Source organism: Rhinolophus sinicus, linkage group LG04, assembly GCF_036562045.2.
Source record: "Rhinolophus sinicus isolate RSC01 linkage group LG04, ASM3656204v1, whole genome shotgun sequence".
In the NCBI taxonomy this organism is placed as follows: domain Eukaryota; kingdom Metazoa; phylum Chordata; class Mammalia; order Chiroptera; family Rhinolophidae; genus Rhinolophus; species Rhinolophus sinicus.
The window spans coordinates 108,919,074-108,931,471 of record NC_133754.1 but is presented as its reverse complement, the minus strand read 5'-3'; the positions used below and the strand labels follow the sequence as shown (position 1 = coordinate 108,931,471).

Genomic DNA, 12,398 nt, shown 5'->3' with positions numbered 1-12,398 from the left:
GATAAGGACAGCTCTACGGCCCTGCCCAGCAGGAAGCAGATACAGAAAAATATACCTCCTACCCCTCAACTTCCCATGGAGATTTTATGGTGATCACGTCTCTCAAGGGGAAAACAAAGCAGGCAGTTAGAGATAGGCATTGGGTCTCTGAATTACCACCCAAAAGACCTCCCCTCTCTGCCCAAAACTTCCCCTTTTCATTGTAATTATCTACCCCTATAAAGAAACAAAAGGGTACAAAATACCCAACTAGATTAAGCCGGTCATTCACATCTTCATTTCACCTGGGCCTCATTATACCCTCATTATAATATGCATATGCCTGGAAGTACTATTATAACAGACTGAATTCTGGGAAAGAACATGCACAGTCTAACAAGATGAGATAACAGCCTCTTGTCAATCACAGATGTCAATCAAGTGGTCCCACACCCGCAAAAGAACAGCCCATTCTAGAGAAAAGAGGGATAAGAACTCCAAGTCCTCGCCAGTAAGCACCTTTGGTGCCTTGCTTTTGCTCGGGGGTCCACTCCAAACCCTGTGGAGTGTACTTTTTCTCCTAATAATGTCACCTTTGAGCCTTTGGGCCTTTGCCCCCTTTTTGCCTTGCCTTTTCTTGGGGCCTGCTCCAATCTATTTGGCGTATACTGTCACTTTTAATGGCACTTGAGCCACTGCTTTCTGCCCTGGCCCGCTTCTATTTCTTTGAAGTGTACTTTTTCTTCTATGAACTGCTCTTTCACTACTTTACCTCGGTATCTCATTCAATTCTTTGCTCTAGACGCCAAGAACCTGAACACCACACCAAGGAGAGCCCAATCCCGGGGAATGTACAGCTAAGTGTCCCAGTTATCCTCCCGGAGGCCCGGGTTCGACCCCCAGTGTGGGAAGCTAGCCTAGACGCTGCCCAGACTCCTCCAGGTTGGAACCCCGGTGTAAGAGCCAAGCCCGGACTTACCACTGAAAAGGGCCCACTCTCCAGTAACGTACTGTTTGCCTCCTGCCTCCCCACCATGTCTGATCACGCTCAGTCTGCTTTCTGATTCTTATTTTTCAGGTCAGCCTTGAAACATTAGAATGCCTCAGGGTCGTCACACTTATTCTCTCTAGTGTCAAGGCTTCGCATACCGTTAACATTCTGATAATTTCCACATTTCCATCTCGAGCAGCCGGACTATTTGCCTAAACTGCAAACTCATTTCTCGTTGCCTGCCTGACGTCACCACTTGGATGCTTACTAAACATCAACTACCTTCACATTTCACACTGGGACTCCTGAGCTGCACCTCCCGCTCCAATCCAGCAAATATCTAGAATAGTAAATATCCTAATATACTAATCACAATAAATAATCAAATGGCTCCGTCCATGTTCATGCTATCATCCTCAGTTACATCCTGGGAGCACCAAATTGGGGTGGGAGAGAGAGGATCAAACTCAGGCCAGTCCAGGCATAGACTCTTGGAATTTTAGGTAGAGGCAGGCAGAAAGGGATTTCAAGAGAGGATCCGCTGAAGATGAGAGGAAAGCAGTATAATCTGGCTCACCTGTCTACACCAATAGGATTCTAGTCAATTCACCCTTTCAATATGTGCCAGTTACTGTGGTAGATACTATTAATAGGTACAGGTGGAGAAAAAAACCCACCATGCTCTCACAGCAAGGAGAAAGGAAAAGTAGGAGATGGTACAGAGAAGACTAGAATCCCACATCTTCTGAGACCTCCAAATCAAGAGATTTTCAAACAGTATGCCTCAATAAACGTCTATCAAAATTATTCACAGACGCTCACATTTTGGTAATATATATAACTTTTCTACAACAAAATAAACATCTTATGGCAATGTCTAAGAAAATGTTAAGCTGAGCCAACCAATGTTCTGACATAAAAACTTTATATCATGAAATATAATGTAGCTTCCAGCTTGAGATAAAGATAAAAGAAAGATCATGTGGTCTCCAAAATATTAAAGCAAAGTCAGTCTTGTGCAAAGTCAGCTAGACTGGGCCAGGAAAGAGAGTTTGATTCCAGTAACAAACCTCTGCTGAACGGTGGCCACGATGAAAGTTTGACATGAGTTTGCTTCTACTATACTGTTGTGGGTTTTTCTTCCTTTTTCTTTTTTTAATTATTAGTGACTTCTTTGTATTGCTTTTAGCCTTTCAATTCTAAAATTCGAAAACATGTTAACCAAAGTAAATGAGAAGCACTACTTGAGAAGAGGCTTATCCCGTAAGATTTACATAACAGTTTTCATACAGAATTTTTTCATTCTATTGTACAAAAATATTTTCCATGTCTTTGACCCAGAGAGACAGCTTCTTCTGATAGAAAAAATGGATATGAACAGATTTTAAATCACATCATGGGAAACTAATCAGAGAATCTGAAAACTTTCAAAATGAAATTGTTTCCTTTTATAAAACTACGGTATAACAAAATCTTAAGAAAAAAGATGCTTGTTAAAGAGATTAATTTTGTAATTCATCCCTCTTAACATAATTAATTTCCAGTACTTCAATGCAAATTCAGCTCTGCATTTACGTAACTAAATTAAAGCTTTTGCAGTTTTATTTCATCAGAAAAAAAAGGAAAAGGAAGCTGGAAATGCCTGGCATTTCAAAGAATTACCGTAGAAGATCACTTACAAAAATATCACCCACATCACACTAGATTCAATAATTTAAAATTCTGGTGAAAACTTATTTTAAGTATTTCTCTATAATTAGGTAGCAATTCTTTGTGGCTTCAACTTGAGACAACTGGGCATGCCCTCGCCTACCCCAGTTTCTACTTAAGAATTCTAAAAATGTTTTCTAGCTCTTCATGAAATATTATCTAATTAGACAAGACTGGCCTTCAGCAGGTAATTAACACCCCTGCTCCCCATATCCCATGTTTCTGATTTGCCAATGGGGGCCCCAGTAGTGATGTGCCCACGACTGCAAGTTAAAACGGGAGGAAGGAAGGTGCGCCTTGTGCACCTGGAGATAGCACGTTAAGTTAAGGAACAATAGCTGTAATTAGGTCAGGATAATTTCAGGTCTGTGCATCAGTGCTGACTTGCCTAGTAAATAATCATTACTGCTGTCAATCCCAACATCCCATGCTTAAAGCGGGTAGGGGACATGTAACGATTACCCTTTTAGAATTCATCAATTTTTTAAAATGAAACATCTCAAAAAGAGCCACATGGCTCTTTTTTTCTTTAAAAAGAGCCAAAGAACTAAATTTGGTTCTAGGATTTTTGGAGTTACTTTTTAAGAAGAGGTTTTCTAAGAAGCTAGGGACAGTAAAGTGAAGAATTTAGTGACTCCAAACAAAATATAGAATTTGTTTCTGACCTCTATTTTAATCAAGCAGAACAGCTTTCAAATGAATCCAGTACCTTTAAGGTCCTCAGAGAGTCTCTCTCATTAAAAACAAGCAGAACACGGTAGTCAGAAGAAAGAAGAAAGTCCATGTGCTCTTCAAACCCCAGAGAAATCCTCCAGTTGTGGAAAATGAAAATGTAACAGGAGGCAAGAGGGAAAAGTGGTATCAAACAGGCAGGATACACCCCGATCTGTACCATTACTGGACTGCTACACGGCCAGCTTCAAAGTGTCTGTGCTTCTGACAATCAGCTCACAGAATTCCTGAAAATTTAACAATCGTCCTGAGTTTGTATTAACAGGTGCCAACACACGTATATGTGAAACAGCCCCATGAGTACAATGCAGGAAACTCCTCCACCAGCATGCAGTAACATCCACAAGACAAGCCATTTCCTCCGTTGGAAAAAAAAAAACCAAGGAAGCCCTTCTAGTGGAAATGAACTACGTGAGAACTAGTGGACAAGGACCAAGAAGCAGGCTGCAGGCCTGTGAGGAGCATCCATAAACCAATTTTGTTTGACATTCAAAAGGTTTTTCCTCTCCAGTGGAAAAACAAAAACTTAAAATTAGGAGATATTTTCTAAAATCCAAGAATTCTGGCTTCTCTGAAAATAAAAAAGAATATAAGAAAAAAACAGAAAATTGTCCAAGAAAAAAACATAAGAAATGTTTGCAGAACTTAAGATATACAAGGTCGGACAATTAAGTTCACAAACTCATCCTAGAAAAAGTGCTACAAACCTCGTTGCTGAATATCACTGTGGTGACCTTCGAAGTACTCCCCTTGAGAAGCTGTGCACCGACGCCAGCACCTAGTCCACCCTTCAAAGCAATTTTGGAACTCTTTTTCTGGAATGGCCATCAGAGCTGTTGCCATATTACCCTTGAGGTCCTGAATGTCATCAGAATGTCTTCCTTTCAATATTTCCTTTATCTTCGGGTAAAGAAAGAAGTCGTTGGGGGCCAGGTCAGGTGAGTAGGGCGGGTGTTCCAATACAGTTATTTATTTACTGGCTAAAAACTCCCTCATGGACAGTGCTGGGTGAGCTGGCGCATTGTCGTGATGCAAGAGCCATGAATTGTTGGTGAAAAGTTCAGGTCATTTAACTTTTTCACGCAGCCTTTTCAGCATTTCCAGATAGTCAACTTGGTTAACTGTTTGTCCAGTTGGTACAAATTCATAATGAATAATCCCTCTGCTATCAAACAAGGTTAGCAACATCACTGCAACAAGTTCAAACTTAATTGTCAGACCTTGTATGAATCTTTTAAAAACTGTTTGATCTAATTTGACAAATAAAAAGAATATATGTAGCATATACATGTAATGAAGCATAATAACAAACTCCCTTAACATCACAAAAGTGAAAACTAAGTCACAATGAATACCCTACCCGCTCACGTGTTCATCTGCTCTTCTTCTACCTGCCTTCCCGAGCCCGAAGGTAATCACCACTGAGAAGTCTGTTGATCATTCTTCCATTTTTCCTGAGTGCGTGTGTGTAATTTCATGACACACCTCTAAACTACGTACTGCTTTGCATGCTTTCAGTTTTATACAAAATTATGTCATATTGTTTTAATTCAATGTTTCAAAGATTTAGCCACGTTGTTACATGTAAATTATTTATTTCCAATGCTGTTACAGTCCAACTCTACAAATATATTCAAAACTTTTATCCTTTCTCCTGTCAATTGAAATTTGGTTTTTAACTTTTGACTATTAACAATATTGCTACTACCTATAAACAGTCTTTTTCTTATATCCTGGTATAAGTTTCCTTAGGACAGGTTGCAAAATGCCGAAAGAATAGTGTAGTTTCAAACTCCAAGTTGCAGTCCATCCATTAAAAGGTCAAAATCTGAAATTTTTAAAAATTGATGGTATCAAAAAGCAGTCCACAAAGAAAGGTTATTATTTCATGAACCTTTGATACCTATTAAGACAGGGGATTGTAATGGTGGCACTAAATCTTCTATTTTTGAGATTTGGATCTCTGGTATAATACAAATTAATAAGTGTAATTAAACTTGGGACATTTTGAAAGCTTTCTTTTCTTTGCCTCTTAAAAGATTCTGCTTCCTATACATTTACTATGCAGACCAGTTTCAATGTTTCTATTTACTTCAGCCCAGTGCTGACCCTGTGACTTGGGAGAGGTTTTGCATCTGTGTGGGATCCACTCCTGGTTCCAACTTAAATCTACATAACAAAAGTTGCAAAAGTTGTGATAACCAGCTTCACCATACCTCCTCCCACCCCCAACTACAGGAAAATATAAAACTTGAGACCAAATAAATACTCAATGCAGTAGTTTGCAGTAGTTTCCAGCAGACTGCCCAGCCGACCCTCCTCTTCCTTTAATAAATCTTCTATGTTTCTATCTGACTTGTGAATGCTTTCACAGCCCATGAGCGAGGTGACACAAAAATACCCACCCACCCCTGTGCGTTTATTGGGCCAAACTCTAGATAATGGTTCTAGCAAAAACAGCCTTAATGTCACCCCTAAAAAAGGGAACTACTGAGTCTTGCGGAATGTGGATATTCACCTCTGTACAACCACACAGAATTGTTGTCCTAAATAGTTACACCAACTTCTACTCCCAAAAGAAGTATATGGCACTTCCTGCTGATCCCCTTACCATTAACTGTCGGTGATGTCAGCCCAAAGAATTACTGGCTAAGCTGGGAGATGTAAAGTACCGTGTTTCCCCAAAAATAAGACCTACCCTGAAAATAAGCCCCAGTTAAGATCTCAGCCAGACAGACACATTTAGTACGTTATGACAATGTTCCAGAAGATGACATGACTGTACATAACTGAATAAATGTGGATTGTTGTGCATGAAAAAATAAGACATCCCCTGAAAATAAGCTCTAATGGAGCAAAAATTAATGTAAGACCCGGTCTTATATTCGGGGAAACACGCTATCACCCCACTGTGGTCTTCGTTTGCATTTCTATGATTACTGAACAGGCCAAGCAGCTTCTCAGCTTCCTTCCTCTGGCATGAAACGTGTTTTTCTGTTCTGTTGTCTTACTGACTTCCAGGCTGCATGTATGCATGTGCATAAACATGAATCTTTGGCAGCTGTGTTTCAAGTATTTTCTATGAATTTGTGGCTTTTCTACCTACTTTCTTTACAATGTCTTCTGGTGAACAAATGTTCTTAAATTTAAACTGGTGACATTTTTGAAGCTTTCAAGTGTTGTATTTTGTATTTAAAAAATTTTTTAGTCCATCAAGATCATAAAAGTTTAACTTCAAAAATATAGACAAGTCTTTGCTATCCCCCAGCGATCTGCAATGCATCCTTTTTCCTGTATCAGTTCCCCTGCTTGTATGGGTCTATTTCGGGTTCCGTATTCCACTCTACTGGTCCATTTGTCTATCCAAAAGCTAAGATATACCATCTTGATTTCCTTATCTTTAAGATAAGTCTTGAGTGCTAAGGCAAGGCCCCTCGTTTTCTTCTCCTTTAGGCACACCTGGCTATTTCAGGGCCTTGTTATCCTCAAGTTCCTTACAAAATTAACAATGAAATTTAAGTGTAATTACACTGAATCTGTGTAAAGGTGACATTCGGTAAATCAATAACATGGTTAGACTTAGCTCCCTTGTGGTTTTACTCACCACAAAGCTCGCTATCTAGCCACTTGGCAGTTTGATCTACCGTGATATTCAGCTATTTTTCTCTGTTTCTCCCCTAATTGACTTGAGAACTCTGTTTTGTTCCTTTTCTCAAGGCTTTCCCTACCTCCTTAATCCATTTAATTAACAAACTCCTGGAAAGGGCAATTTCTTAATTCTCAGGCACCCAGACACCACAATACACATAAAGCCTCAGGCCGAGATGTTATCTTAAAACAGACCACCCCAGGGAGTGATGACATCACCCCAGGGAGTGATGTCAGCCTTCAGGACCTACCTAACCAACTCCCCCTTTCCTTTGTTCTTCTTGTGCACCTATAAAACCATCTGCCTGTTCTGGAAATGAGGGATGGGGGGGGGGGGAGTTTGGGAATGGCCTTTGGACAGGAGTCATCATCCTCCCAGAATGCCAACATTTTGAATAAGCCTGCTTTCCTTTCCACCAATCACACATCTCGATTTTTAACTTCTGCAAGCGGGAGGCAGCCAGACCTTAGCATGGTAACATCTGTACACTAAATCATTTGTAAGAATCATCTTTTTGATACTGTATCTTCGTATTCAAGAAGAAAAGTCTCCATTTAATTCTTTTTTAATGTCTTAAAATAAAATTTCATAATTTTTCCATATAGCTTGCATATATTTCTAAATCCAATTTTGTTCCTACTGTAAATGTTATGTTTTTTGATTGATATCTTCTGTCTTTTGCTGGTATAAAGATGGGCAACTGATTATTTTTAAATAGTATGGATCTTATATTCAGCTATCTTAAGACACTCATTATTTCTGATCATTTGTTGATCCTCTTAGATTTTCAGTGGAGACAATCACACCACTTGAGAAGGGCAGTGTTACATTTCTTATTTTTCAATCATTTCTATTTCTGCCTTCCCACACAAGCCAGGACTTTCAGAACAATGTTGAACAGAGTGGTGATAGTGGGCCTCTTGTCTTTTCCTTTATTTTATGTAGAAGTATGTAAAAGTATTTCCGTTTTACTACTATGAAACAGATACCATTCAGGGAAGTTCCCTTCTCTTCCTAGTTTGCCTTGAGCTTTTTCTGTGAATAGATTTGACATCTCTTAAATTGTTTTTATTAACCTATTGAGAAAAACATACGATTTATTTTAAGTGGCTAGTGTCATGAATTAAATACGTGTAATATTTTCAAATGGAAACCTCGCCCCTTCCCCTTGTATTCCTGGGAAAATCCAATTTGGTCTGTTTTTAAAACCTACTGGATTTCATCTATATTCACAAAAGCAAGACTGGCTCCTCTTATTTAGGTTTTCATTGTTTTTGTCATGTTTACATATGAAAGTTACACTAGTCTGAAATAATGAGTTTAGGAAGGAATTCTCACTCTAATGCTCTGTAGAAGAGTTTGGATAAGATGGTTAATGATCTGTTGCTTACAGGCTAGATAGGTAAAGCACCTGAAATGTAAATCACTTAACACGTTGCGTACGCGGGGTTTAAATCCCTCGTGAAGATTCTCGTGATCCGTACGCAACGTGTTAACAGGTAAAAACTGGGCCTGGTACTTTCACTGAAAAAAAAACAAAACACTTTTAACTACTTATTCAATTTTTTTAGTGGTTACACGACTACCCCAGACTCTTGAGACAGAAATTTCACCATTTATTCGCATGGAGATTTTCACAGTATTTTCAGATGTCTGAAACCGCAAATAAGTACCAAACCCTATACATACTATGATTTTTCTATACATACATACCTATGATAAAGGTTAATTTATAAATTACACAGTAAGAGAATAACATAAAAAATAATAAAACAATTAAGACAATATACTATAATGAAAGTTATGTGAATGTGGTCTCTCTCAAAATGTCTTTTGTTCTGTACCCCCTCTTCTTATGATGATGATGTGATGATACAATCAATGCCTACATGATAAGATGCAGTGAGGTGAATGACATACCAACTTAGTGTTAGGCTACTCTAAGGGTCACCTGAAAACAAGCACTGTCATAGCATGACATCACCGAGACTGACACTATGTGACTAACAGGCAGATGGCCTATATAGCATGGATACACTGGACAAAGGGATGATTCACGTCCCAGGTGGGACGGAGTGGGATGGTATAAGATTTCATCACTCCACTCAGAATAGTGCAATTTAAAATTTATGAATTGCTCATTTCTGGAGTTTTCCATTTAATATTTTTAGACCCTGGTTGAGCACAGGTCAGTGAAACCACAAAAAGAGAAACTGCAAACAAGGGAGGAACTAATGTACAACATAAAAGGCACAATCCAGGAAAGAAATAAAGGATATACTGGACTTCATTAAAATGAAAAAACTGCTCTGCAAAAGATAAAGTCAAGAAAATGAAAAGACAAGCCACAGACTGAGGAAAAAATATTTGCAAAAGACACATGTGATAAAGGACTATGATCGAAAATATACAAAGAACTCTTTAAAACTCAACAATAAGAAAACAAGCAACTCAATTAAAAACTAGGCCAAAGGCCTTAACAGATACCTCACCAAAGAACATACAGATGGCAAAATAAGCATATGAAAAAATGCTCAACGTCATATGACATCAGGGAAATACAAATGAAAACAACGAGACCCCACTACGACACTTATTAGAGAGGCCAAAATCGGGACCACTGGCACCACCAAATGCTGACAAGGATGTGGAGTAACTGTGAGTCTCACTATTACAGGGGGGAATGCAGATGGTACGTCCCCTGTGGAAGACAGGCAGGGTTTACAAAACTAAACAGATTCTTACCATGTGATCTAGCCACTGTGCTCCTCGCTATTTACCCAAAGGAAGTGAAAACTACATCCACACAAAAAACTACACACGGATGTTTACAGCAACTTTATTCATAACTGCTAATACCTGGAAGCAACCAGGACATCCTCTAGTAGGTGAATAGATAAATAAATGGTGGTACATCCAAATAAGGGACTATTATTCGGCGCAAAAAAAATAGGTATCAAGGCATGAAGGACATGAAGAAAATGTTAATGCATGTTACTAAGTGAAAGAAGCCAAGTGGAAAAGGCTACAAAAATGTATGGTTCCAACCAACTACATGACATTCTATTAATGTAAAATTATGGGGACACTAGAAAGTAGCCCGAGAGGGGAGAGAGGAGACTAGGCCAAGCACAGAAGATTTTTAGGGTAGTAAAAATACTCTGTATGACACTATAATGATGGTACATGTCATTTTACATTTATTCAAACCCATACAATGTCCAACACCAAGAGTGAACCCCACTGTAAACTATGGACTCTGGGTGATGATGACATGTCAGTGTAGGGTCATCAACTGTTAACAAATGCACTGTCCTGGTGGGGTGGTGATAGTGGGGGAGGCTGAGCATGTGTGGAAGCAGGAGGACAAGAGAAATCTTTGTACCTTATCCTCAATTTTGGTGTGAACTGAAACTGCTCTAGAAAAATAAATGATGGAATATAAATTATTATAATCTTCTGGGAAGATAATCTGGTAGGATTCATTAAAATGTAAAATGAACGGATGATACTTAGAACTGTAATTCCATGTTTAGGAATCCATCCTATAAATACACATACTAATGTTCTGAAAGACTTGGTACACAGATATTCACTACTTGTTTATAAATAATAACAATAAAAATTTCAGTAATATAGAAAACAGTTTTAAAACGAATAAATAATTTAAATTTTTGGATAAAACTATGCTGTGGATTACTATTCAGCAATATATTAAAAAGTATTAATGATAAAGTAGATTGATGTGTACTGATAGAAATATTATATACAAATCGATAATTCTAAGGAAATAGTACAATCCTATTTATGTAAGAAACAAAAAAATTCCAAATCTCAAAATGTTTGTGTATGCAATTACTTAACAGATATACTTTCAGTTAAAAACTTATGCCAAATTATTCTTCGTTTTCTAATAACTATCTTCATATGCCATGCAATTGTACATAGGAGGCCTCTTTAGTTATAAAATATTTTTTACAAATTTTCAAATCAAATATATCACACCTATTTTACAACAACCAACTATAGATCATGATTATCTAGTTATGTAAATATTTTGGCCAAATTTTACGTATAAAAACAATGTGTAACTTTTTAAATCTGACATTTAACGTCATCTTCAGTGTGTTAAAACGAGAATTTAATTGTGCTTACCCATTTCATTAATCACTGCTCTTATTTTGGAGACAAAAGGACCAACTTCACTGGGATTCATTTTGACTCTTTCCTTAAGGTCAGCACCTGCAAAGTATTTATTTATAAATCTAGTTATAAACAAAATTTTAATATAACAAATTGAAATTGTATTTAAAATTCATAAATAACATGAAAAGTGACTGAATTTATCTGTTTAAGAAATTATACTACCTACATTTTCCTTCTCAAAGACCAGCATCAGGAATAACAACATATTGTTCACACATCTACCATGTGCTTAAAGTAGTGGTTCTCAAATGCTGTGGTCTCAGGACCCGGTTAAACTCTTAAGAGTAGGAGACTTCGTTTAGATTATATGTGTTAATAGTTCCTCTATTAGAAACTGAAACTACAAATATTTAAATATTTATTCATTTAATAATACATATAAACCCATTCATGTTGATTAACATAAATAACTGCAGACTGATGCCACTTCCTTGGTTCTTGCAAAGATGTTGGCAATTTTGCCCACAACTGCTTTTGCCCCATCAGTGCAAATGTCAAACCCAGTGAAAAGGGCAAGTCACGCCTTACTGCTGTGAAAATCATTTCATTGATGCCTGCCTTGGTGACTGCAGATCCCATTTGAGAATCACTGGCTTAAAAGCATGAACTGTCAACATCATAATTATGAGTTTATCATGGAATCGTAACTTTGGAACACAGAAAAATAAACACAAAAAATTATTTAAGGAATCATTTACTCTGTGTGGCTCAACAAAGACATTCTTTTTAATAAAATTAAACTATCTGAGAAGGTAGGTCCCCATTTAACTAAACAAACAAATAGAAAATCATGTAAAATTACAGCAGAGAAGGTACACACTCAGCTACTTACTCTCTTATTAGCCCATTATAAAGTAGTCATGACTAATCATTAATCATTACTCCATTATAAATTAATCAATTACCAGCTGAAGCTAGGATAATCTGAGCCCACACACTTCCTGTGGAAGTGACAACAGTAGTTGAAAAAGCACAAACCCTGCAACCCATCCGTTCTATAAACATATATCCTAGAAAGTCTCTCAAACACATGCCCAAGGATATACGAACAAGAACATTCAATGCAACATATATAAAATAGCAAAAACTTACTATTTTTTGCTATAAAATAGCAATAACCTAAATATCGAT

General features: G+C 37.6%; 1 protein-coding gene across 6 annotated transcripts in view; it reads right to left on the bottom strand.

Annotated features, from left to right (window-relative positions):
* AUH (AU RNA binding methylglutaconyl-CoA hydratase) overlaps positions 1-12,398 on the bottom strand; it is a 165,452-nt gene that overhangs the window by 102,406 nt on the left and 50,648 nt on the right. For 5 of the 6 annotated variants that reach the window (XM_019713877.2, XM_074330193.1, XM_074330195.1 and 2 more), the window contains one exon: positions 11,217-11,303. The exons of the other annotated variant lie outside the window; for it this stretch is intronic. In XM_019713877.2, coding sequence (XP_019569436.2) covers positions 11,217-11,303 — 87 coding nt within the window. The remainder of the gene's footprint in view (positions 1-11,216; positions 11,304-12,398) is intronic. 6 annotated transcript variants of the gene reach the window in all.